General features: G+C 48.2%; 2 protein-coding genes across 8 annotated transcripts; both read left to right on the top strand.

Annotated features, from left to right (window-relative positions):
• The first annotated feature begins 687 nt into the window (after positions 1-687).
• nup98 (nucleoporin 98 and 96 precursor) lies at positions 688-19,305 on the top strand. Of its 7 annotated transcripts, none has more exons than XM_086057291.1 (35): positions 688-880; positions 2,235-2,344; positions 2,553-2,648; positions 2,726-2,917; positions 2,989-3,128; positions 3,414-3,521; positions 3,611-3,791; positions 3,909-4,075; positions 4,796-4,933; positions 5,008-5,143; positions 5,545-5,637; positions 5,885-6,028; positions 6,171-6,304; positions 6,372-6,559; positions 6,634-6,750; positions 7,923-8,094; positions 8,311-8,410; positions 8,481-8,594; positions 8,695-8,833; positions 8,936-9,113; positions 9,564-9,728; positions 9,788-10,000; positions 10,874-10,991; positions 11,100-11,317; positions 11,990-12,171; positions 12,599-12,837; positions 13,397-13,654; positions 14,337-14,494; positions 15,634-15,774; positions 16,119-16,270; positions 16,508-16,729; positions 17,071-17,312; positions 17,621-17,775; positions 17,837-17,957; positions 18,622-19,305. In XM_086057291.1, exons 2-35 carry the CDS (start codon positions 2,266-2,268, stop codon positions 18,807-18,809), a joined length of 5,388 nt encoding a protein of 1,795 aa, XP_085913417.1. In that variant the 5' UTR covers positions 688-880; positions 2,235-2,265; the 3' UTR covers positions 18,810-19,305. The 7 variants fall into 7 exon arrangements, with proteins under 7 accessions (XP_085913417.1, XP_085913421.1, XP_085913422.1 ...); XM_086057295.1 differs by having other exon boundaries at positions 5,888-6,028; XM_086057292.1 differs by lacking the exon at positions 688-880 and adding an exon at positions 890-1,053.
• Positions 19,306-20,584: 1,279 nt separating this feature from the next.
• On the top strand, positions 20,585-22,149 carry rnasekb (ribonuclease, RNase K b). The gene is made up of 3 exons (XM_086057302.1): positions 20,585-20,810; positions 21,429-21,511; positions 21,657-22,149. The coding sequence occupies exons 1-3, from the start codon at positions 20,733-20,735 to the stop codon at positions 21,799-21,801; spliced, it is 306 nt and encodes a 101-aa protein (XP_085913428.1). The 5' UTR covers positions 20,585-20,732; the 3' UTR covers positions 21,802-22,149.
• Positions 22,150-22,411: the final 262 nt, after the last annotated feature.

Genomic DNA, 22,411 nt, shown 5'->3' on the forward strand with positions numbered 1-22,411 from the left:
GAGATCGTAACTAAATACGCATAGGGTGGACTGGCTTACTTTGACTAGAAACAAGCATCAAAAGCTTTTCATTTTCTTGATGTTGCAAAATGCGTAAAATGACACTCCAAGAGTGGATCAAGAATGTGCAGGACGTCCACGACCTCCAAAACGGCACTCATTCATATAAAACAATTGTTGCTGCAAGGTTGGTGAATGCCGTAAAACGTTTATGTCCACTAAGCAAATGTTATATTCACAGATCTAGAGTGATGTCATGTAAAACAAGCACATGATTTATCCCGAATAAAATAAAATAAAAGGTATCACTCACTAAAGATTAGGAAAAAACTAAGAAGGCCTTAAAAACATTTTTGAGAATATTCTGAAAAAAATAACCAAATTTGAATATTGAGTATGATTTCTTTTCTCTCTTGATATGCAGTGTTCTGTACTACATCTTGCGAGCTGGCGAAAATGTCGCAGTTGCCCAAACGTTCTGTGCACGACACCAGTTCAGAAGAGGAGCCTATTCTTTCATGGCCATGAGACGGAGTCGTTACAATATGTTTGTGTCGTATAGGATATGGTTCTGGAAATCTATATTTTTCCTTCACAATAAAATGGGACGGAAATGATATGAAAAATAGATTGGGGCGCCCAGGAGAGCCGGATGTGAAGTACTACGCACAACTGAAAATACGGTACGTCATCGCGCACAATTGAAAATGCGTCGTGACGTACGTTGGCCAGTTTCCCTCCGCGCCGATAAAGTTAGCCGGCCAGCTAGCTTCATGCCAAGCTAGCGACACATTTTGGAACCTTGTTGTCCATCCCCCTTTATTTTTTTCCAACTACAAAGAAGCTGGAGGTGGAGAAAGTGAGGAACTGGTCGCCGAAGGCAAGTCACGTAACAGGAAGGCCTGTTGCTCGCCGGCTCTTGTTGTTTTGCGAAGCTAGCTTGAGTTAGCTGGACGGCTAACGTTATTTTGGACGCTCGAAAGTTTTCACGACGAGTCTCTTGGGGCAACGGTGCGAGCAGGGATTCCTAAAGGGACGTCGTTGGACTCCCACGTAAGACCAAAGTCACTTTGTTGACTCGTGCGCAATGAGTTAGGCTAGCTAACGTGTTAGCGGAAAGAATGCTACAGCGTGCTAGTGGCCACTGGCTGTGACGTCAACGGCGTTTAATGAGCTTTATTACATACAAACACTCGCCGCCTAGTCAGGTGTGTTATTTTAGCGATTAACCTGGACAAAATGAAATTGAATGTCCAAAATGTAATGGCGGGGCGAGTTGGATCATGTTGACCGCGACGCGTTCACGGCTTCCGAAGCTATCGTAAGTCTTCACGTGAAATACAATACAACTTTATTTATTTGTATAGCGCATCTCACAACAGCTACAGCTGCAACAAAGCACTTTACATACAACAACAAAATGGCAATAATATAACAATTAAACTTGTTCAACATTGGGCTGAAAAGGACACTGACTTGGGCGACGAAGCGTCACTTTGCACTGCTGCCGGTTTTATATTTTTATAAAGACTTGAAAATACCCATCTACTAAAATAAGAAATGAATGAAAACTCCATCCATGCGCACAGTTAGTTGACTTTGCATTGGTACAGCTGTCAAAAACAGTGACCTTGCACTAGCACACTTTACCAGTAATAGAACAATATGCGACACATATATTCTGACATTCATGTTGGGATCCCAAATTCAAGTATGAAAAAAACAATTCTGATTCCGTCACTGGTTTGGTCCGCAACATCTGTCCATCAATGAGCAAAATTTTGCTGGATGTTTTCCGGAGTAAAAGCAAATGTTTGCAATTGTTTTATGGCTTGAGATAAAGGTAACTAGTATTTATGGATGATGACAGAAATCTGAATATTTACTGTTGAGTGGCTGCATTAAGAGCATTTGGACAATTTCAAGTTAAACAAGGTCTCTCAAGATTCACCGATGCTCACTATAGTTGTCGATTAATTTTAAAATGTGTTCGTTGTTGCTTTGTTGAATAATTGTTGCACCTCTGCTTGTCACGTTGCTTTTTAAAGAGGCTGAATATGAAATGATCATTAAAAGTTAGCGTACTAAATCGTGAACATATGGGCTGCAGGTTGAACCCTGTTTCATAGAGTTCAGGTGTCTCTGTTGACCGGTCATGTAGGGAGAAAGCATGACAGCAGCAATGTTTAGAAAACATGGGACATGTTGTTGATTTGTGTTTTGCTTGTTTGCAGTGAACCCGTGCTGGCCTGCTAGCAGGGCAAGATGTTCAACAAGTCGTTCGGGACCCCCTTCGGCGGAAGCTCAGGGGGGTTCGGCACCTCGTCCACCTTCGGGCAGCAAAGTAAGTCTTTTAACCTTTCGCCAAGTCAAACAAGCGCCACGTTCGGACTTTTGGACGAACGGGCTCACTGTGAGAAGGGTCACTCGGCCGGCGGCGGCATGTCACTCCAAAAGACGAGGGTGGTGGGGGACTTGTGGGGCGTGAGGGCGCGACTCATTTTTGATGATGGGCATGTTGGGCGACTTCAGCGTGTGCTCTGTGTGTGCAGACGCGGGCTTTGGGACCACGGGGGGGTTTGGTACGTCTGCGTTCGGGGCGACCACCAACACCGGAGTGCTCTTTGGCACTGCACAGAATAAACCTGGTTGGTGGACTCTCTTGTCGTGCCGCATTGACGCCTGCACACGCAGTGTGATGCCCGCCTCCTCTTTCCCCATCCAGGCGGACTGTTCGGCGCCAGCACCTTCAGCCAGCCGCCGACGTCGTCCACCAGCACCAGTTTTGGCTTCGGCGCCCCCAGCGCCACGTCCACCAGCCTGTTTGGCAACACGGCAGCAGGGAACACGACGGCCGGCGGGCTCTTCTCGCAGCAGAACAATGCTTTCAGCGCCAACAAGCCCACATCCTTCGGAAGTGAGTCGCCGTCGCCAAATTCTCCCTTGTGCCTTTCATCGGGTCACGGCGTGTGTGTGTCTGAAACTCAGGCTTCGGGACCAGCACCAGCAGCGGCGGGCTCTTCGGGTCCACCAACACCGCCTCCAACCCTTTTGGAGGGGCCACGTCCCTGTTTGGAGGCTCGGGCTTCTCGGCCACGCAGCAGCCCGGAACCACGGTCAAGTTTAATGTGAGTAGATGAAGTCAAAATGTGGACTGATGGCTTTAATTAGGTGTGTGTGACTTCTGTATATTGTGAAATGGATTATTCTATTCTTTAGTGATTCTATTCTTTAATTTGGTACTTTGGGTGTATATGGAGTCATACAACACAATATTTGTGAATGTCCAAAACGGCTGGCAATATGGGGATGGTCAATGAATAAAGACGGAATCTGAGGCCAATTAAATCCAAGCCCGATCTGGCTTCAGTGCAAGTAAGGTCAAGTCTGCTGTCTTTCTTTCTTACACTCAGGCTCCAACAGGAAATGACACCATGGTGAAAGCCGGCGTGACCACAAACATCAACACCAAGCATCAGTGCATCACCGCCATGAAGGAGTATGAGAACAAATCCCTGGAGGTGACTTTGCAGACGCACCCACGTATGGACGCCGGCGGTTGCTCGGCTCCGTTTCTGACCACTTTGCCGTTGTATTTGTGGTGCTTCAGGAGTTGAGGCTGGAGGACTACCAGGCGGGACGGAAGGGCGCCACCAACCAAATGCCCGCCGCCACGGGCGGCCTGTTTGGCGCCGCCGCCCCCGCGTCGAGCGCCCCCACCGGCCTCTTCGGCTCGGCGGCGTCCAACAACAACTTTACATTTGGACAGAACAAGAGCACCTTTGGTCAAGGTGAGTTCTAGTGACTCCCCCCAACACAACACGCACACTGTCAGCGGGTGATGGGACCATAACTGCACTTGAATTTTCATCACCGGTGCTCACTCAAGCTGTCTTTGTCCCCATCAGCCTCGACGGGGGGATTCAGTGGCACCACGGGGGGCCTATTTAGCCAACCCAACCAGCAGCAGGCCGGCAGCCTCTTCAAGCCCTTCGGTCAGACCACCACGGCGCAGAGCAGCGGCTTTTCCTTTGGCAACACTAACACCCTGGGCCAAGCTAGTACTAGCACCATGGTGAGACCTTCAAACACACTCCTGCGTGCTCACAAATACACGTTAATTCCAGATGTTCGAGTTTAATGTCAGGTCATTTTCATCCAAATCAGGAGAACGGTGCAGGAAGTGCAACCGTTGTCACACGTGTCGCTCCCTTTTGGAGAGAACAAAAATGATGGGACGATTGGCTGCTCAGCTATTCCACGGCTGCCAATGGAATTAATTTTTGTTGCAAGGCAAAGAAGTGGAATGTTATGCAATAGCCAAGTTGACCACTAACATGAATCCGCATGCATTCGACTTAGCCAAGACACAAGTGAAGGGAAAATGTCACATGCACAAACTGAATAGACGTTTGCAGTCGGGGCCTGGCCGAGTATCACTGGGAATGAAATCCAGCATCTGCTGGTGTTTATTTATGCGTTCCAGACTTGAGGCTGGCAGCAAAGGATTTGCAACCAAGTAGTGAAAGTCAAAGTTTGACTTGTGATTCTTTAGTCCCAATACTTTTGGCCCCTCAACAAGTGGGAGGCACACTTGCAAACTGTTGTAATTTGTACACCGTTCACCCTTCCTGATTTGCATGTCGGTCTGCAGTTAAAGTTCCTTTTTGTTTCCAATTTGTTTCCATTGTGGTGCACTTAGGATCCCAAAAGATGACAATTGTCTGCATGTCCTGATATTTATGTTGCGTTACTGTCGTGGGAGTGAGATTCTCTCTCTTGTCATGTGTCCCAGGGTCTGTTCGGCAACACGGCAGCGTCTCAGTCGGGTGGCTTGTTCGGCGCCGCTCAGACAAGCGCCACCACCGGCTTTGGTGCCGCCAGCGGACTCTTTGGCCAGGCCAGCGCTGGCTTTGGTAGCGTGGGCACTCAGGTGAGAGTGAGGAGCGGGAAAATGTGTGGCCTGAGACGGGCCGCTGCTGACGCGCGTGTCGTTGCCTCTTGCAGCCCAGCATATTTGGAAACAAAGCCAGCGGCTTTGGCACCACCACGACCAGTGCGCCGTCCTTTGGCACCGGCACTGGAATCTTTGGCAACAAGCCTGCATTAACGCTGGGAACAGGAGCCAACCCTTCAACTTTTGGTGACAGCAAAGCTTTCTTTGTTTCGTCCAACCATAACCCATTTTCTCATGTGTTTGTGAGAGGTCAAGTGTGTTTTTACAAAGGACATTTTTATAATTCATAATTCCAATCCAGTTAGCAAGAGTTTGAATGTGATTGCTTACTTCCAAACACAGCCACATCCCTCGTCATAAGAGGGTGTGCTGGATGTGTAGACTTTTTTATAGCCACTGTTGTGGGAAAATGTTGTATTTCTTTTGACACAGATAACTACTTCCCTTTTAGTCAGTCCTTTGGCACCATTTTATGGCTTTTCGCAGAAAAATACTGCACAAGGAGAGCCGTCAATTCCCTGCACTGAAGTGAACATAAGTGCAGCATCAGTATGTTAAACTTTTTTTTACTATATTGCTGTGGGCAGGCTTTGGCGCTAACCCTGCGGGAGGTAATCTATTTGGGAACAAGTCGACCACTGGAGGGCTTGGAACTGGACTGGGGAGCACCTTCGGAGCAGGTATTGGAGGGCTCGACGTCAAATGTTGAGTGACAAAAATCAACATGAAATGCTTTCACTTATTTCCCTGTGGGAAGTATTGCTTTTGTTTTTGTACCAATAGGATTTTAGTCCTGACTTTTTGGAATGGATTAATCATGACAACTGATGTTCCACTAGATTCTTATTCTTAGGAATTGGTGTGTTCATCGGAGCAGTTGACATTGTTCACATGTTAAGTGTCTATGGCTCTGTTGTGTTTGTGGAGCAGTGGGCGCTGGCACCACGTCTCTGTTTGGGAATAACCAGAACAAATTGGGCTCCACGCTGGGAACGATGGGAACGTTTGGGACGGGCGCCTTCAACAGCGGCACAGGCGCGATCGGCTTCGGGGCGCCACAGCAGCCTGTCGGTCAGCATCAACGCTCGTATTTCCATATCCTTGCGGGAGACGTTCCGTCTCTTTGATTTTCACGGGAGAGCACACCAACACGCCACGTGAGGGTCTAGCACGCTTGCGCTAATTCCCGTTTCTTGACTTTTTGTCCCTCAAGCGCTGACGGACCCAAACACGGCCGCAGTCCAGCAGGCCATGCTGCAGCAGCAGTTCAGCGTGCTGGCCTACTCGCCCTACGGTGACTCGCCGCTCTTCCGAAACCCTCTTTCTGACCCCAAGAAAAAGGAGGAGGTGAGTGACGCTATACCCAATTCTTCGCAATATTCACTTCACGTGTTGTGTTTTTGTCCAATGGCAGCGTCTGAAACCAACCAACCCGACAGCCCAGAAAGCTCTGACCACACCCACGCACTACAAGCTGACCCCCCGACCGGCCACAAGGGTACGCCCCAAAGCTTTGACTTCATCGGGCGGCTCCAAGTCGCAGCTTTTCGACGGCCTGGATGACGACGAGCCCTCGCTCACAAACGGAGTCTTCGTTCCCAGGTGCCTGTTGCCGCGGCGGCCATGTGCTCCAGTCAAGAGTTGACGCTAAGCGGAGTGTGCCTTTTCGTCCACAGGAAGAGCATCAAGAAACTTGTGCTGAAGAACTTGAACAGCAGCCAGTACAGCAGTCCGGCAAACAAAGACGTTGACGACCTCGCCTCGCCATCGGTGTACCCTCAGAACGGACACAGGTCTTCAGCTTAAGCACATCATAGCTGTCGTTTTGTAAACTGACTGTACGTTTAATGCGCGCGAAGGGGGTGGGGGTGTTCCACATCCAAGTGTAAATTTGCCATGATGTATAGGCATTCAAAAACATTTTTCAAATTAGATTTACTCCGCCCTCATGCTTAAGACACTTTTGAAGATTTCCTGAGCGCCTCTTCCCGCTCTCTTGCTGTCAAGAAATGGGTGACGCTAGGATAACATCACTTTGGAGGAAAGGAAAAGAAGACTCACTCAGTTCTCCAAACAAGAGGCAAAGTGTGCTTGCTTTAAGCTGTTTGTTAGTAGAAGTTTACTGTAAAATTGTAAAAAACAAACAAACAGGGAATTAGACATTGTGTATAGGACTGCAATTAACCTTTCTTTCAATAATCGATTAATTTGTTGATTGTATTTATGAGTAATTGATGAATTGGGTAAATAAAACCTAAATTTCTATCCCTTTATTCAAAAACAGGACATTACTTTAAATTGACAGTACAGAAAATGCACAAACAAATTGAATGTGACTCCGTTCCTGATTTGGTCTGCAACATCCGTCAAAATGGGCAAAAATGTTGACCATTGTTTTCAAACAAATGCAGATGTTTGCATATCAAACACAAACATAATCAGCTTGCTTTCATGGAGGACAACAGAAAGCGGAGAATATTTAGTGTTGTGGCTGAAATTCTGACGATTTGGACGTTTAATAATGTCTCCTAATGATTAATCTTTTAAATTGTTTTTGATTAATTGGATAAATAGACGTCGGTGAATTCATTAGTTAGTGCACCCCTAATTGTGTATGTCAACACAATGTTCAACCAAATCATATATCAACAATTGAAATCGTGGTCGCTTCATGCAAACGGTACTGTACGAAACTCCATCGTCCGACAGGCTGAAATTAGCATAGATGTCACATTAATTCTCACCCTTTAAACAACCTTAACTTTAACATGCACAGAGCGGTAGCACAAAAATGGTACAATGTTGATACAGTGCAACGCTACATTCAGATGAAACAAATGTTTGCGAAGGATTTTTTGAGGACCTGCACGTTAGGGCTCGCTGGCCCGCGCAGTTCGGATAGCCCGGCGTAAATCTCCGAGCCGGTCGCCGCCCGCTTAACGCCGCCGCGCCGGCTTGTCTGCAGCCAAACGGAGGACGACGAGCCGAGGGCGGCGCCGGCAGACGACGACCCAGAGGTCACGCACTTCTACGTCAACCCCATCGCCAAGCCCGTCCCGCAAGGCCGCGCCCCCTGCGCCCTGCAGGACACCATCTGCGAGCTCAACATGCACAAGTCCACCAGGAATGGCCTGGAGGTGAGCTCCAAGTGCCTCAGTTCCCCCAAGGGCTTGCTTAACTTTGTTAGCCAGGCTTCTTTGACGTTTGTTTGGCTACTTGGGTGTGGCTGTCTGCGAGGGACATGTGTGTGTGCGCGCGCATGTGTTTAAGTCGGCATGCGTTTGTGTAATTTGTATATTTATTTAAAAATAAATAACCCCCGCCCGCTCTCAATTTTCCTCGTCAATTGCCAGTTGAGCAGCGAGGACGCGTTGGTGTCCCCGGGCGAAGAGTCTCTGCAGGAGGAGCGAGACGATGTCCTGCATGAATCCAACCAGCCTCCTCACCCCGCAGGTGCGTCCCGACCTCGTAAGCCCCGCCCGACCTTCGCATCTTATTTGACGTGGGCGATTGCTGTTGTCAGGCATCATTCTGAGGCGCGTGGGTTATTACACCATCCCCTCCATGGAAGAGCTGGCCGACATGGTGGACGACGGCGGCGAGTGCGTGGTGGAAAACTTCACCGTCGGCAGGAAAGGTGACGCCGCCTCACATCTGTGACCGCTCGCCACCGCTTGCGCGCATGAGCTCTGATTGGACGGTACACCCCAAATTGATGCGATTGGCCTTTTTCGCAGGTTATGGCTCCATCTTTTTTCCCGGCACGGTGAACGTCACGGGGCTGGACCTCGACCAGATCGTTCACTTCCGACGCAAAGAAGTCATCGTGTACCCGGACGATAAGAACAAGCCGGCCGAGGGCGAGGGCCTCAACAGGTGAGTTCCATCCCAACATACGTCCGTGCCTACGTACGTTGGTCCGGGTGGCCGCCACTTGTATTACTCGCTACCCGTGTCTGACGAGTCTCGTGGGGCCAGGCGGGCCGAGGTGACGTTGGACGGCGTTTGGCCCAACGACAAGACGAGCTGCACGCAAATCCGAAGCCCCGAGCGTCTCGCCGACATGAACTACGAAGGCCGACTGGAGAAGGCGGCACGCAAGCAGGGAGCGCGCTTCCTCGAGTACAGACCTGAGACCGGCTCCTGGGTCTTTGAGGTGCGTGCGTGCGTGCGCGTCTCTGCACGTGTGTTTGTGAGTGAATGAGAGATCATGTTTCTGTGTATGTGAGTTCATAAGTGTGTAAGCCAGGGGTCTTCAATCCTCTTCCTCTAAATCCACTGTCCGGCCTGTTTTCCTGGATCGGTCCCTGCTGCAGCACACCTGATTCAAATGACCAGGATTGTTATCCAGCTTCTGCAGACCTTGCTGATTATCTGATCATTTGAATGAGGTGTGTTGCAGCAGCAGGGAGAGATGGGAAAACAGGGCAGAAAGTGGCCCCCGAGGAACAGGATTGAAGATCCCTGGTGTAACCATTTGCATGCGTGTGAAAGTGTGTGTGGGGAAAGAAAGTATGAATGTGAGTGTTAATAAGTCGGTGTGTTTTGTTGGCTACATGTACAAGCGGTTTATTGCATTTTTTTTTTTTTGCACCCTCTCTCCCAGGTGGCCCATTTCTCCAAGTATGGCCTGCAGGAGTCGGACGAAGACGACGATGTTCCGCTCAAGACCGACCCCAAGAAGCTGAAGATGATGATGTCACTTCCTCCCTCCAGACTGCCGCAGCCTCCTCCCCCCTCTCAGCAGCAGCAGATGGCACCGCAGGCTCAGGTAGCAACCAATCGTCACTCCGCATTCCGACAGCGCCACAAAATGCCGCACTCCTGCAGTCTCGTCTGACCACGGCGGTTGCGGACCTGGCGAGCGGCGTGGCCCAGTTGGACAGCGACATGGCCGACGTCACGCAGAGCTTTCAGGTGGAGAGCGCGCCGGGAGACGAGGACGACAGTGAGCCGGCGGACAGCCCGGGTGTCGAGCACGATGGCGTCTCGACATCCGTTCACATGGCGTCCTCGCTGGGCATCAACCCGCACACGTTGCAGGTAGGCCTTGCCCAACGTTCACATTCTTTGACGCCGAAGGTTTATTGGTCCTCTACAAAGCAAAAAATAAATAAATAATGGTAAATAGAGTGCTCTTAAATAGTGCTTTTTATCAACACATATGGTGCCCAAGAATACATAAAATCAAATGGTGGATGATGTGTTATCCGTTTGGTGAAATTGCTCTTAAGCCATTTGCACACGTGTCCTGGTCAAAGTTGTCGTCTGCCAAGTATGGAGCAGTTTAAAATCTGAATTTACTGTGCTGGATTAATGGTGGCCCAAGACCAGTGGTGTCGGGCTTCTCTCTACAGTCAGAGTCTGATAAGACCACTAAGTCAAGGAATATTTTGGGCCCTAGTACATTTTCTGATTTGCACCAAATGACTTATCACCAAAACAACCCAGCAGAAACAGGATGTTGTGACGACGCAAGAGCCGTGAATCATCGTCGGCTTCATGTCGCCAGCGTCGGCTAGTCCGATAGCTGCTTCGCACCAGCGGCAGCGCTGAATGGCGGCGAGGAACAGGAAAGGACAGCGATACATAGTGAAGCGACATTGGCAGATTATTAAGGCGCTAACTAGAACTTGATTCATCATAGACTGTCATTACCACTGTAACACTTGTCGGAATGCGGCAGCTAATGGTGAGCGGGATTTGTAGTTGTTTGTTTTCTACTCTTACTCTCAAGAAATTACATGAACTTATACATCATCACTTTGAGGAAATGAAGACTCGCTCACTTGCACAATTCTAATAAGAGGACAAGCGTGCTTGCTTCAAGCTGTTTTTTTTTTTTTTCTTCTTTTTTTACACACACACACAGGCAATGAAAGTTGACCATTAAAGGCGCCGTCTGTTTGCTCTTAGATCATGAAGGCATCTTTGTTTGCTGAGGATGAGGACGAGAGCGACTTCTTCCAGGATCATGTGAAGAACTCCTCGGACTTCTCCTCTCCGCGCCTCATCCTGCCGGGCCGACCCTCGGGTATGAACTTGAATGCATAACATTCCCTTTACAGTGGCCAGAAGTATTTTTCTTCACAGGACGGCCCCGTCATCCAAATATCTGACATGTTTTTGCTTCTGTGGCCAGTGGGCGGTCTCTTCCAGGCTCGCTTCTCTTCTGGCCTGCTCTCGCCGCTCCCAGATTCTCCTCGCGTGCCCGAAGCGCCCCGCTCGTCCCACTGGACGGCGCCCGCCACCTCCCCCTTCTTGCTGCCCCCAAAGCCAGCCGAGCCCCCGGTGAGGACCGTTGGGGTCCGGCGCTTAGGAGGCCCCGTGCCCCTGGAAGAATCCGTCACGCAAGGAAAGGCAAGAGGATGCTCCCGCCACGTCACCACCTCGAATTGCAAAGTTGTGCAAGTGTTCAAAGTTAGAGACTTTCCATGGCAATGGACTAGGAATTTACAAAATAGCATTTTTGCCTTCTATTTAGGGATCTCATCTTGTCACCTCAAGTCAAACGACCAGTTCAGAGGTGCAACAACTAAGCGATTGTCAAATTAATTCACTACTATTTTGATAATTGAGTAATCGCATCGAGTCCATTTTCCACATCCTTGGAATTTCAGCTTCTCAGCAGTAAATATTCTCCAACTTCTCTAGTGCTCCATAAGAGCAAGCTATTTATTTTCCATTCTAAAATGAGGCATTTGCAAACATCAGCTTTTTTCCTTGCAAAACAATGATCTGTTTTTTTTCAGATTTTATAGATAAACCCAGGAACTGAATCATCAATTTATTTGTCGTTTGTAATAATGACCTGTGTTTGAATAGAGAAATCTAAAAATGTTTTTCTGATTAATCGAAAAAAAAAAAAATCAGCAGATGAATGCATTCTGAAACAAATTGTTACTTGCTGCTTTTGATGTCTACCCATGACAGCCCTGATTTCAAACGATGTTCAATTGTGTTTTATCCTCTAGTTTGTTTGCTTTTAAATCATCTCCATGTTGCAAACAGATTTTGCTTGCTTGCTTGCAGGGAAACTTGCTAATGGACGCCGGTCTGTACGCGGGCCGCTCGTTCCGTGTGGGCTGGGGTCCCGGCTGGACGCTGGCGCACTGCGGCGACCGACTGAGCTCGCCACCGGGCAAGCAGCTTGGCCACCGACAAGCAACCAACACGGACTTCAGTTTCCTGCCAAAACCTGCCAGGAACAAACCGTAAGACACGCACGCTCACCTTTTTGTTTAGTAGAATAAACAGTTGGTTTGTTTTTACTTTGTGTCATGCACCATTAAAGGTGTCCATCCAACATGGGCACCAAATAGACACTAGGCTGACATTGACAAATATGTCAGACAAAAAGATTCCCCTTATGTTGCATGTAACAGAAACTGAGCCAAATAAAATGGCTTGGACTTAAACGGAAACTTGAGGTTTTCTTCCTCTGACATTGCAAACGAATATGGATCCACATAAGATGCTTTACAGAATGATTGTCTCATCAAGTTTTGTTGTACAGAGGACAACAAAACCAAAAATGCAGTTGATTTCGAAAATCCTTTAACGTGCAGTTACGACCACTTGAAGAAGCGGCGTTGTCTCTTTCCAAAAGCTCATTCTTGTTTATAAATGTGGCGTGGGCAGGCTGACGGAGAGCCCCTACAAGGTGGTTTTGGAGCAGCTGGTCGGGCTGGGAGAGACGATGAGTGAGGAGCAGAGCCAAGAGGTGCTGCAGCGCCCCCTGGAGATCTGTCTGAAGCACAGCACCATCAGCACGGACGCCTCCGCTTGCCCTCACGTCCGCCCGCAGCCCGGCGTGGCGGCGCTGCGCGACTACGCCGACTGGAGCTCCGAGCTGAGCGACAAACGGGAGCATGCCGACCGTAAGAATCGCGCCTGACGTCAGTGTAAACGCACTCGGCCAACATGTGCCGCTTGAAACGGTACTCCACTTGGAACGTGGCTTCAAAAACACCGATTTTGCACAAAGACAGAAAATGTGCGCAACAACCACAAGGATTTTCTGTCCTGAAAAGGGATGGAAATCCGATTGCTCGTCAACAGACGAGTCACTTCGTATAATTGCGTTAGTTGCAGCCCGACTCTTCACAAAGCTTATTTTCAGTTTTTGGGTCTAAAACTAATAGCTTTGCTCAAACCAAACCATATTCTGCAATCGGGTGGAGAAAGGTTGCCACAAACGTGTTGTCTAGTGAAAGAGGAGAGTCGACTCTTTCCTTTTGGTAGGTTTACTGCTTATTGTCCCGGATCGCAAGATTCGGTGGCTCCTGAAAGAACAGGCAAAAAGCTCCGCAAATGGCTGGCAGTAACTGACAACCAATGAGCTCAAGGTTGAACTTCAGACTTGCTTTTATGTCCTGAAGTATGTGACTTTGTTGGGTGTCCATGCGTGTTTATTGTGACGCTTTCGCATGTCCTCAGCGGTGCTGTCCTACTGGTGCGAGGTGTGGACCCTGTGCGAGGCCCTCTGGGGACAGCAGCCGCACGCCGACGCCTTGGGCCACTACGAGCGGCAGCTGGAGAGGAGGCGCACTTTCTCCGCCTGGCTGTCTCGCCGCACCGCCCACCGGGTGGAGGAGGAAGTGGCGCAGGCGGGCAACGGGCGCCGCACAGAGGCCGTCTTCAGCTACCTGACGGGAAACCGCGTCAGTGAGGCGTGTCGTCTGGCGCAGAAGGAGGGTGAGTGTGCCGCTCGGTAAGGCAACGAAGGACACCGTTTTTACACTGAGGGCCACAACGACAAAATGACAAAAACAGGAAATCCAAAGGAAGGAGTGGGCGACACAACTTTATGAAACATGTAGAAAATGGTTCGATATTCCATGTAAGGAAAACCGATACGAGGCAAGGCAACTTTATTTTTACAGTGCATTTCACACAACACTTACAAACAACAGCCAATGACATTCACAAGTCAAGTCAAATTCATTTCAAAAGCCCATAATCGCAAAAGCGTCTCAAGGGGCTTCTTGTAACATTAATCTCCCCCCCCCCCCCAAAATGTGCAGTCATCGAAGCAAAACTTAAAATGGCCACAGAAGTAAATTTAAAGTTAACAAAATAACAATGTTGCGGAATTAACCAAGGACCATCAGACATTGCTTTTGAATTGTGGTTCAACTGAATCGTTTTCGTTTTAAATGGCAAATTAATGAACTGGACTAAATCAGTCCAAATAAATTGACCGTGCAGACGTAATCAACAAAGTTGCATCCTTCATTTAGCAAGTGTCTTATTATTGTAACACAATTGTCCAGAGTCAGGCGCTTTCAGCCATTTTCCATGTCGGACACGACGCCAGGTGAGGCTGGTCAAGTGTTCCGAGGTGCTAACCAAGCTTGCGCGTCCCTTCTTGCGGCAGGAGACCACCGCCTGGCCCTGCTGCTGTCGCAGGCCGCCGGCTCACAGTACGGCCGCGAGCTTCTGGCCCTGCAGCTGGCCGACTGGAACCGCATGCAGACCGACGGCTACCTGACGGAAGAACGCCTGCGAATCTTCATGCTGCTCGCCGGAAAGCCCGTACGTGGCCCCGCTCTCCTCTTCGGCACATGCTCGCATCGCTGCGTCGCGCTGTCGAGATAAGACTCCACTTCACACGTTGGCCTCATTGCGTAAAGATGACAGGCATGGCAAACACTCGATCGGGGGCTTGGCAATTCCTGCCCTCCAGGGCCGGTGTCCGGCATGTTTTATGTCAGCCTTGTGCAACCCACCAGAGTAAAATGATCAGAATCGTTATCCATCTTCTGCAGACCTTGCTGATTATATGATCATTTGAATCAGGTGTGTCGCAGCAGGGACTTGAGGGCCCACCCTTGCAGTGGACGGCGGCGCCTTCTGACTTTTGAGATGCCAGTCAACTTTTTGCTTTGACTTCTGAGCACTGTTTGGAGGCGGTGAACGCAACACCGGTTGAAACACGGCATTCTGATTTAATATTGCGCTTGTGAAATATGAGTTAAGCAGCAAAATCCCCCTCCCGCATCCCCGCTTTTTTTAGCCATTTCAGGGGGTGCCCATTTTGTCACTTCTATTGACTGAAAATGACATCACAGTTGCTCATTTTCAGTTGACAGCAAGTGGCAAAATGGCCGCCCCCTGATATGGACAAAAATGGGTGGATTTTACTGTTTAACTCATATCCCACCAACGCAATATTAATCGTAAGGCTACATTTCGACTCGTAGGCATGCATAGAAAGAACTCAAAACTTTTCTGTTGACTTCCACTTTAAGAACGGCCTGCTAGAGTAATGCTAACATCCCAGGGAAAATGACATTGAAATGCTAATGGTTAGCATTGGCTGTTGTGGCTCCGGAACCATCTGGGCAGGGGATACTTGAACGCAAACGGCAGCGACACTTGTTGACAGGTCATAGAACAATACCGACATGTGTGTAGTCTTTATCCTCTGCAGAGAATGACGTTGCCTCCATGTGTTCAAGGCGCGCACACCAGAAAATGACAGCACAATTTCAGTCCATTGCTTGACATGCCGTTTGTCATTTCTGAGTTGCTTTTTTAGAAGTACATGTATTCAACATCTTAAGCTTCTGCTTTTTTGTGTTTGGAATCAGATTTATTTGAATTGCTCCTCCGTGCAGATCCTGGAGTGTCGCCTGGCTCGGTATGTCAATGTTTTGCGTGTGCCCGTGCAGGTGTGGCAGACGTCCGAGTCGGTGATGAACGCTTGCTCGCAGCTGGACTGGAAGCGCTGTGTGGCCGTTCACCTCTGGTTCATGCTACCGCCCACCGCCTCCGTGGCCGACGCCCTTGCCAAGTACCAGGATGCCTTCCAGGTGAGCTGTGCCGTCCAACTGCAGGGAACCGCACAAGTGCAAACATGCGCACGCCTGCTCATGAAAAATTCTTCTCAGAAGCAGTTCAACTCAGTAGTGGCTTCAAAAATGAGAATGCTCCATATGAGGGTCATAAAATGTTGCTTGCAAATCACTAAGTTGGCGACACTCACTGCTTTTTGTAAAGTAGATGCACTCTGTTTGCGGCCATATTGTTAGTGGAAGCAGTGCATGTCAGGGGACTACGCAAGCTGCTGTTCAAAAGAGAGAAAAAAAAAAATGTTCCAATGACTCGAAAGTGGATGAATCGCCCAGCTTGGTTCTCTTGTTTCATTGTCCTGTAGGGATCGTGTGAGGGCGGCAAATATGCCTGCGCCCCCCTCCCTCCGTACCTGGAGGAGCGGTCGGAGATGGACCACCACGACAAAGACGACGAGGACTCCAAGCAGCCTCTCTACGATGTCTGCTTCCACCTGCTCAAACTCTACAGCGACAGGTACACACAAGTCAAGTCGCACTGTTCCCAACCAAAAGTTCCACGTCGACGGCGCAAAGTCATTGACTCCCCGATGCGTACTCCTCCAAAAAATGGCTACTCATGGTCGTTAGCTTCGCGTTAATCGGCGTAAGGGTGACGACGGGATCCTTTGGCCAGACGTCTGGGTGGAGCCCCAAAGTTTTTGAGAAGACGTGGCTGAAAGCGTTTTGTTTCTCCTTTTGCGGTGTGGCGCAGACACTACGGCCTGCAGCAGCTGTTGGAGCCTCTGAGCGCCACGTGGGAGCGTCTGGACTTCCGGCTCAGTTGGCACCTTTGGGGCGTTTTGCAGGCGCTGCACTACAGCCACTTGAGCGCCGCGCGCCAGGGCCTGCTGCATGCCAGCTACGCCGCGCAGCTGGAGAGCGCCGGCCTGTGGCACCTGGCCGTCTTCATCCTGCTGCACATCCCCGACCACACGTACGTACGCACGCACGCACACTCAAAAAAAGTCAATGCACCCATCTTGGAATGCTTGCTTTTGTGATGAAAGAGCCCAGGATGACTCGTTCAAAGACATATTGCTCGCGCCAATGTAGTGTCCAAAGTTGGTTGAAATATCCCACAAAATGTGTGCGAGACCATCGGGAACAGTCGCTGTTGGCGCAAAAACCTCAGGCGTTGTCACCAAAGCAAAACAAAAGTCAGGAAAAGACTTCTTGACTGTTTCAACTTGATTTGATGCTAGTCTTCCCGGAGTAAATCATGTGACTCAATCGCACACCGCCCGCCACCTCCTCCTTTTTTCTTCCCCTACTTAGCCAGCGCGAGCGTGCAGTGAGGGCCGTTTTGAGCCTGCACTGCCCCCTTGAGGAGACGGACGAGTCACTGAGCAGGGAGCGCTTTCTTACCCGGCGGCTGCTCGTGCCTGAGCGCTGGATCCACGAGGCCAAGAGTGTTCGCGCTCGCAACTGCGGCGACAAGCACCAGGAGGCGCTACACCTCTACCACGCCGGATGCTGGAGCCAATGTCACCGGCTGCTCGTCACGCACCTGGCCCCAGGTATGCACTCCCGTTTAAAAAAAAAAAGTCAATGATCGCAACGACTGCGTTTGCGATCATTTGCTCGTTTCTGACGCACAATCACTACTGCGGGATTTTTACACGGTGGACTATGTAGCCCACTCTCCAGTTGAATGACTTCTACTCTTCCCAGTTAGACTGTCAACTTTTTCACAGCAATGTATGCTCAGAAAATCTAATTTTCTGTGTGAAATACCCACGTTTTCCCTCTGGCAATTGCACCTTTTCTCCTAACTTGATACAAGTGCGAAACAATAAAATAAATAAAATCAAATGCTATTTCCTAGATTGTATCATCAACGACAACCACGACTACTTGCTGGAGTTTTTGGAGGGGCTGGCGGTGCCCGAGCACAGCGCCACCATCCAGGATTGGGATACCGCCGGCAAGGTTTACCTGGACTACATCCGGGTCACCAACACCCTGCGGGACATTCAGCAGGTCGGTCGCCACTGGCGTGACGACGCGTCGGCCACACCAGCTGACGTTTGTTGCGTTCCAGATGGAGAGTGGCAGTGCCGACGGCTACGAGCTGGAGCGCCTTCATACGCAAGTGACGTCTTTGTGCGACAGAATCCAGCTCCTGCCCTGCGAGGGCGCCAGAGACCGCTTGGCACAATCAGGTACGCACACGCACAGATCTGCTAAATTGAAGAACAAAAGCTTCTTTTTCCCGCAAAATTAGGATATTGTTCTGGGCAAGCCTGACTTTTCAGAAAACTTTATTCAAGGAAATTCTCCTTTTCTTTTCTTCAAGTCACATCAAATGTCACTTTTTCCTTGAAAGTCACCCGCTTTTTCACCCACATAATTACAACTTTGATAGATCTTGGGTGAGGTGATTGAAATTGGAGGGAAGGTGTAATTTTGAGTCTTCAAATCGTCACTGTCCTGTGAATAACACGTCAAATATTGGGAAAAACAAATATTTTCACGTCTGCGATGCGCAAACACCAATCAGGTAAAAATAAGAAAATGGGGAAAAAAATGGGTGTTTTTCACAGGACAGCGACGATATGAAATGTGAAAGTTGACATACTTAGATTCACAGAAGAGTGATCATTTAGAGAGTAGTTCTAAGCTTCCGAGACAAAGTTGAACTTATACATGGAAAAGTAGGTGTCATTTTTCTAAAATAAATGTCCTAATCATGGGAACAAAGATATCACCGTTTTCCCGAGATCAGGTTGACGTTTTGCAAGAAAAGTGATCTGAATTTCCAAAGACGTCGGAGTAAAAGTGGCAGGATGTGAATTTGAGTGGTGAGGAATGCGTGTGTGTCCTCAGAGATGGCCAAGTGCGTGGCCAACATCCTGCGCGTGGTGCTGAGTTTGCAGCGCGGCGCAGGCGCGTCGGTGCCTCCGCAGCAACTGGCGCCGCACATCGCCCGGCTGCCCATGCCCGAGGACTACGCCCTGGAGGAGCTGCGAGGCCTCACCACCTCCTACCTGCGCCAGCTCATCGTCGGCCAGTGAGCTCCGCCCGCAAATCCATGTACACGCCTTACCACTCAACATCCGGGACACTTTTGGGTGCGCGTGTGCGCTACTTGTAGCTTAGCAAAATGCAACAGAAGTGTGTGTCCATATATAAGCAGAGGCGATAGATCTATCTTTACCATGTTTTATGGAACAAAAAGTCCAAATGGACAAATGTCCTATGGTCTATTTTTGTAGATGTTTTTTTTTTTTTTTTTTTTTTTGCTGTTGTTTCCTTTGGAGTGTTTGTAAGCACGTATTTAAAAAAAAAAAAAAAAAAAAAAATTAGAAATGACCTCACTGTTTCGAAAGTAACTTAACTCAAATTCAAATAACTTCTTTTCTGCGTGCTTGAAACCACTTTTGTACAAAAATGGACTACGAAGGTGTTATTTTTGTTATCCTGTGACAACTCTGCCCTCATGGCATCATTTGCGTGTTCAAATATTTTTAATAAAGTCTCATAAGAAGTGGCATCTTGCTGATACGAAAATATGTTTGTGTGACTTAAGTTATTCGTCCACCTGTGGAGCCTCACTCTTCCTGATGACTCCCTTCCAAAATGTCTACAACCAAATGGTACCAAAACAAAAGCGATATCCCATTGCAAATAATGCAGGTCCACTTAGTCCAGACACCTGAAAAGGTCAAACACACACAGCCTCGTAGCAAGTTTCATGTGCAAGAAACATTTTTAAAAAATGTAATATTTACTGTTGAGAGGCTGAAATTCTGAGGATTTGGACAATTTAAAGATGAGGTGTCTAAACCAATGATTCTCAACCAGTGTGCTGCTGAAAATAATCCAATGTCAATTATTTAGACAAAAATATAAAAAAATAATTTTGTCTAAAAAAATACTCTTTTGTTAATTTATGAAGGCCAAGCACATATAGCAACAGGTAAAACAAATGCTCTTCCACTAGGGATAAAAAGTACATAATTAACCTGTATATCCACTTTTGTGAATCGTTTTGCAAAGTGGTGTACCGTGAATTTTTTCCCAGGTGAAATATGTGCCTTTGCTTAATAAAGGTTGAGAAACACTGATCTAAACAATGGGGTTATCAAAATAGTTGATGAATTTAATACTTGCCAATTAATGGTTGCAGTTGTTGACCATTTAACTATTTTTTAATCTGTCATTGAAGACTTAAAGGGGATGGGAGAAAACACTTTCATATTTTTCCAACGAGTTGTGTAAAATGTTTTAACAGACGGCGAGGTGTTCTCATGCAGCAAGCTTTTATATTTATATAATGTATATGAAACGTACACGTGACAAAAAAATTGTAAGAAGATGAAGTTGTTGAAATTGGATTTTTTTTAAATTGTGTGGATTTTGATTTTACAAAATTAAGTCGTACTTTTGCATCACATATATGTACAAATAACTGTTTTGAAGTCATACCACACTTGTGGGGAAACTTCAATGAACATCCGTGCTTCATTATTTGTGTTTTTCTTCCTGAATCCCGGTGGACTTCAAAGAAGTAATAAAGATGGCATGTACACACGTGAACAAAAATGTTGGTACTCCACAGTTAATGAAATAAAATCAAAAAGAAAAACACTGTAATGTGAAAATTCACCTTCAATATATTAAAACGGATTTCTACAAACGCTAGATTTCAGGCGAAATTGTTTTACGACACGGGAAGGAAAGGAAACCAAGCAACGAGACAAGAGCAATGTACAAAGTGGTGAGGATGTTCTTGATTGTTCCACAGTTTTTTTACCAGTAGATGGCGGTAATGCACCACCTACTGGATATGAGAAAGAAGCCGATGCTGGCCGAGTTGAGCCGAGCTCGCGGAGATCAGCTGACACGAAGCTCGCCCTTCCTTTTTTCCTTCCGTAGCGACAACAAAAGAGGAACACTCGTCGTCGCGGGTGTCGTGTGACTGCTGAGCGCGAAGCATGCCGTCGCTACTCTTCTGCGGCCCCAAAATGGCCGCGTGCGGTATCGTCATCAGCATCTGGGGCGTCATCATGTTGGTAAGAAAACAAACAAGATAAACATCAAATTTCGCCTTCTTCCAATCCTTATTCGTATCTGTGGCGAACCATGTGATGGCCGCCGTCGCTTCACGAAAACGCAGTGTGGCGCCAGAAACGCCGTGGCGACGTTCGTTTGACTCCAGTGTGTGGACGGAGCCTAGGAGCAACAATATCACAAGAAACAAACGCAATGTTTGTTGCTTAGCGATCAAAGATGGCCGACCTTCTGCGCATGCGCGAATTACGTCGTGCAGTGGTCAGATGTAACTACTGCAACCCAGTCGTGCGTTGAGCTTTTTGATGACAATTGTGAGGTGGAAAAAAACGTGACAAATACACTTTTTGTTCAGAATTAGTAGAGGTGAAAGGGAACTTTTGGAGTCAGTTTTGGTGTGCGATACATTGAGCATGTCAACATTTTTAAAGAAAATGCAACGTTTTGTTATGACGTGGCTGGGATATTTTGTTTTATTGCAAATTGAGCATTTAAGAATTTAAAAGCAAATTGCCGGTCGGCATTGCAAATCGGAATCTCTTATCAATGTCCCTAAAATGGCACATTTTGTTGACAATTGTGAGGTGATCAAGCAAGCGTTTGCTCGTTTGTGGCTGCAGGCGATGCTGGGAATCTTCTTCAGCGCCAAGTCGGCCGTGCTCATCGAGGACGTCCCGTTTACCGAGGAGGACATCCGCAAAGAGTCAGTGCCGTCTTCTTTCAACTTTCCGCTCTTGTACACGTCAATATCTTTAGCAACAAGTCTGGAATTTAGACAGGGGCGCTGAGTAGGAAGCCCGTTTGGGCTTGCAACAGGAAGTGACATCATTGCTTGTGTCTTCCCGCAGTCAACACCCTCCTCAGAACATCTACAGTCTGTACAGCCAAGTGGGCATCAACTGCTTCATCGCGGCCGCCGTCTACGTGGCGGTGGGAGCCGTGTCGCTGTGCCAGGTTCGACTCAACAAGCGGCAGGAGTACATGGTGACCTAAGGCGGCTGGCCCCGCCCCCGCTGATGCCCATTGGCTGGGCGAAGGAGGCCCTGTTATTTATTTCGCCTTGAAACGTTCCGTGTTCATGTCGTCAACATTCCTTTCCGCAAGTCCAAATGTGTGACAGCAAAAGTGTATTTCCAAATAGGTCGTGTGCAAATGGTTTTGTGTAGAAATAAAAACGACAATTCTCTTTCCGCCCCGAATCTCGCAAAGTTTGGACAAGTTGGAATAAAAGCCGAGACGACGCTTCTGCACTCGATACACACTACACCAATGTTTCCCACCTACAACTTCTTTCCTCATGGAGTATTTTCTTCCTGATAATTAAAGTTGATTAATGTTCAAGTGGTGAAATGGCTTGCTGTTTCTGATGATGCGACATCATGAGGTTAAACCGGGAATGGCCAAGTCCCGACTGTTTTCGATGTGCCCCCCCGCCCTCCAACACACCTGATTCGATTGAGAAGGGTCGTTGTCCGTCTTCTGCAAGGACTTGACAGTTGATAATGAGCATTGGCAACAAGGCGACTAATTCCTTTAAGCTTTGCAAGGAGGGATGAAATAATTTTATCCCGGCTGGTGCGTTTGGTGGGTTGGATGTTGAGGA

Source organism: Filicampus tigris, chromosome 17 (assembly GCF_054856515.1).
Source record: "Filicampus tigris isolate MCC_2025a chromosome 17, RoL_Ftig_1.0, whole genome shotgun sequence".
In the NCBI taxonomy this organism is placed as follows: Eukaryota; Metazoa; Chordata; class Actinopteri; order Syngnathiformes; family Syngnathidae; genus Filicampus; species Filicampus tigris.

Coding starts and splice junctions, on each gene's coding strand:
- rnasekb (XM_086057302.1), top strand. CDS start 20,733: ATGCCGTCGCTACTCTTCTGCGGCCCCAAAATGGCCGCGTGCGGTATC. Junction 20,811..21,428: donor TCTGGGGCGTCATCATGTTG/GTAAGAAAACAA, acceptor TTGTGGCTGCAG/GCGATGCTGGGAATCTTCTT. Junction 21,512..21,656: donor GAGGAGGACATCCGCAAAGA/GTCAGTGCCGTC, acceptor GTCTTCCCGCAG/TCAACACCCTCCTCAGAACA.
- nup98 (XM_086057291.1), top strand. CDS start 2,266: ATGTTCAACAAGTCGTTCGGGACCCCCTTCGGCGGAAGCTCAGGGGGG. Junction 3,129..3,413: donor GAACCACGGTCAAGTTTAAT/GTGAGTAGATGA, acceptor TCTTACACTCAG/GCTCCAACAGGAAATGACAC. Junction 12,838..13,396: donor CAAACGGGAGCATGCCGACC/GTAAGAATCGCG, acceptor GCATGTCCTCAG/CGGTGCTGTCCTACTGGTGC.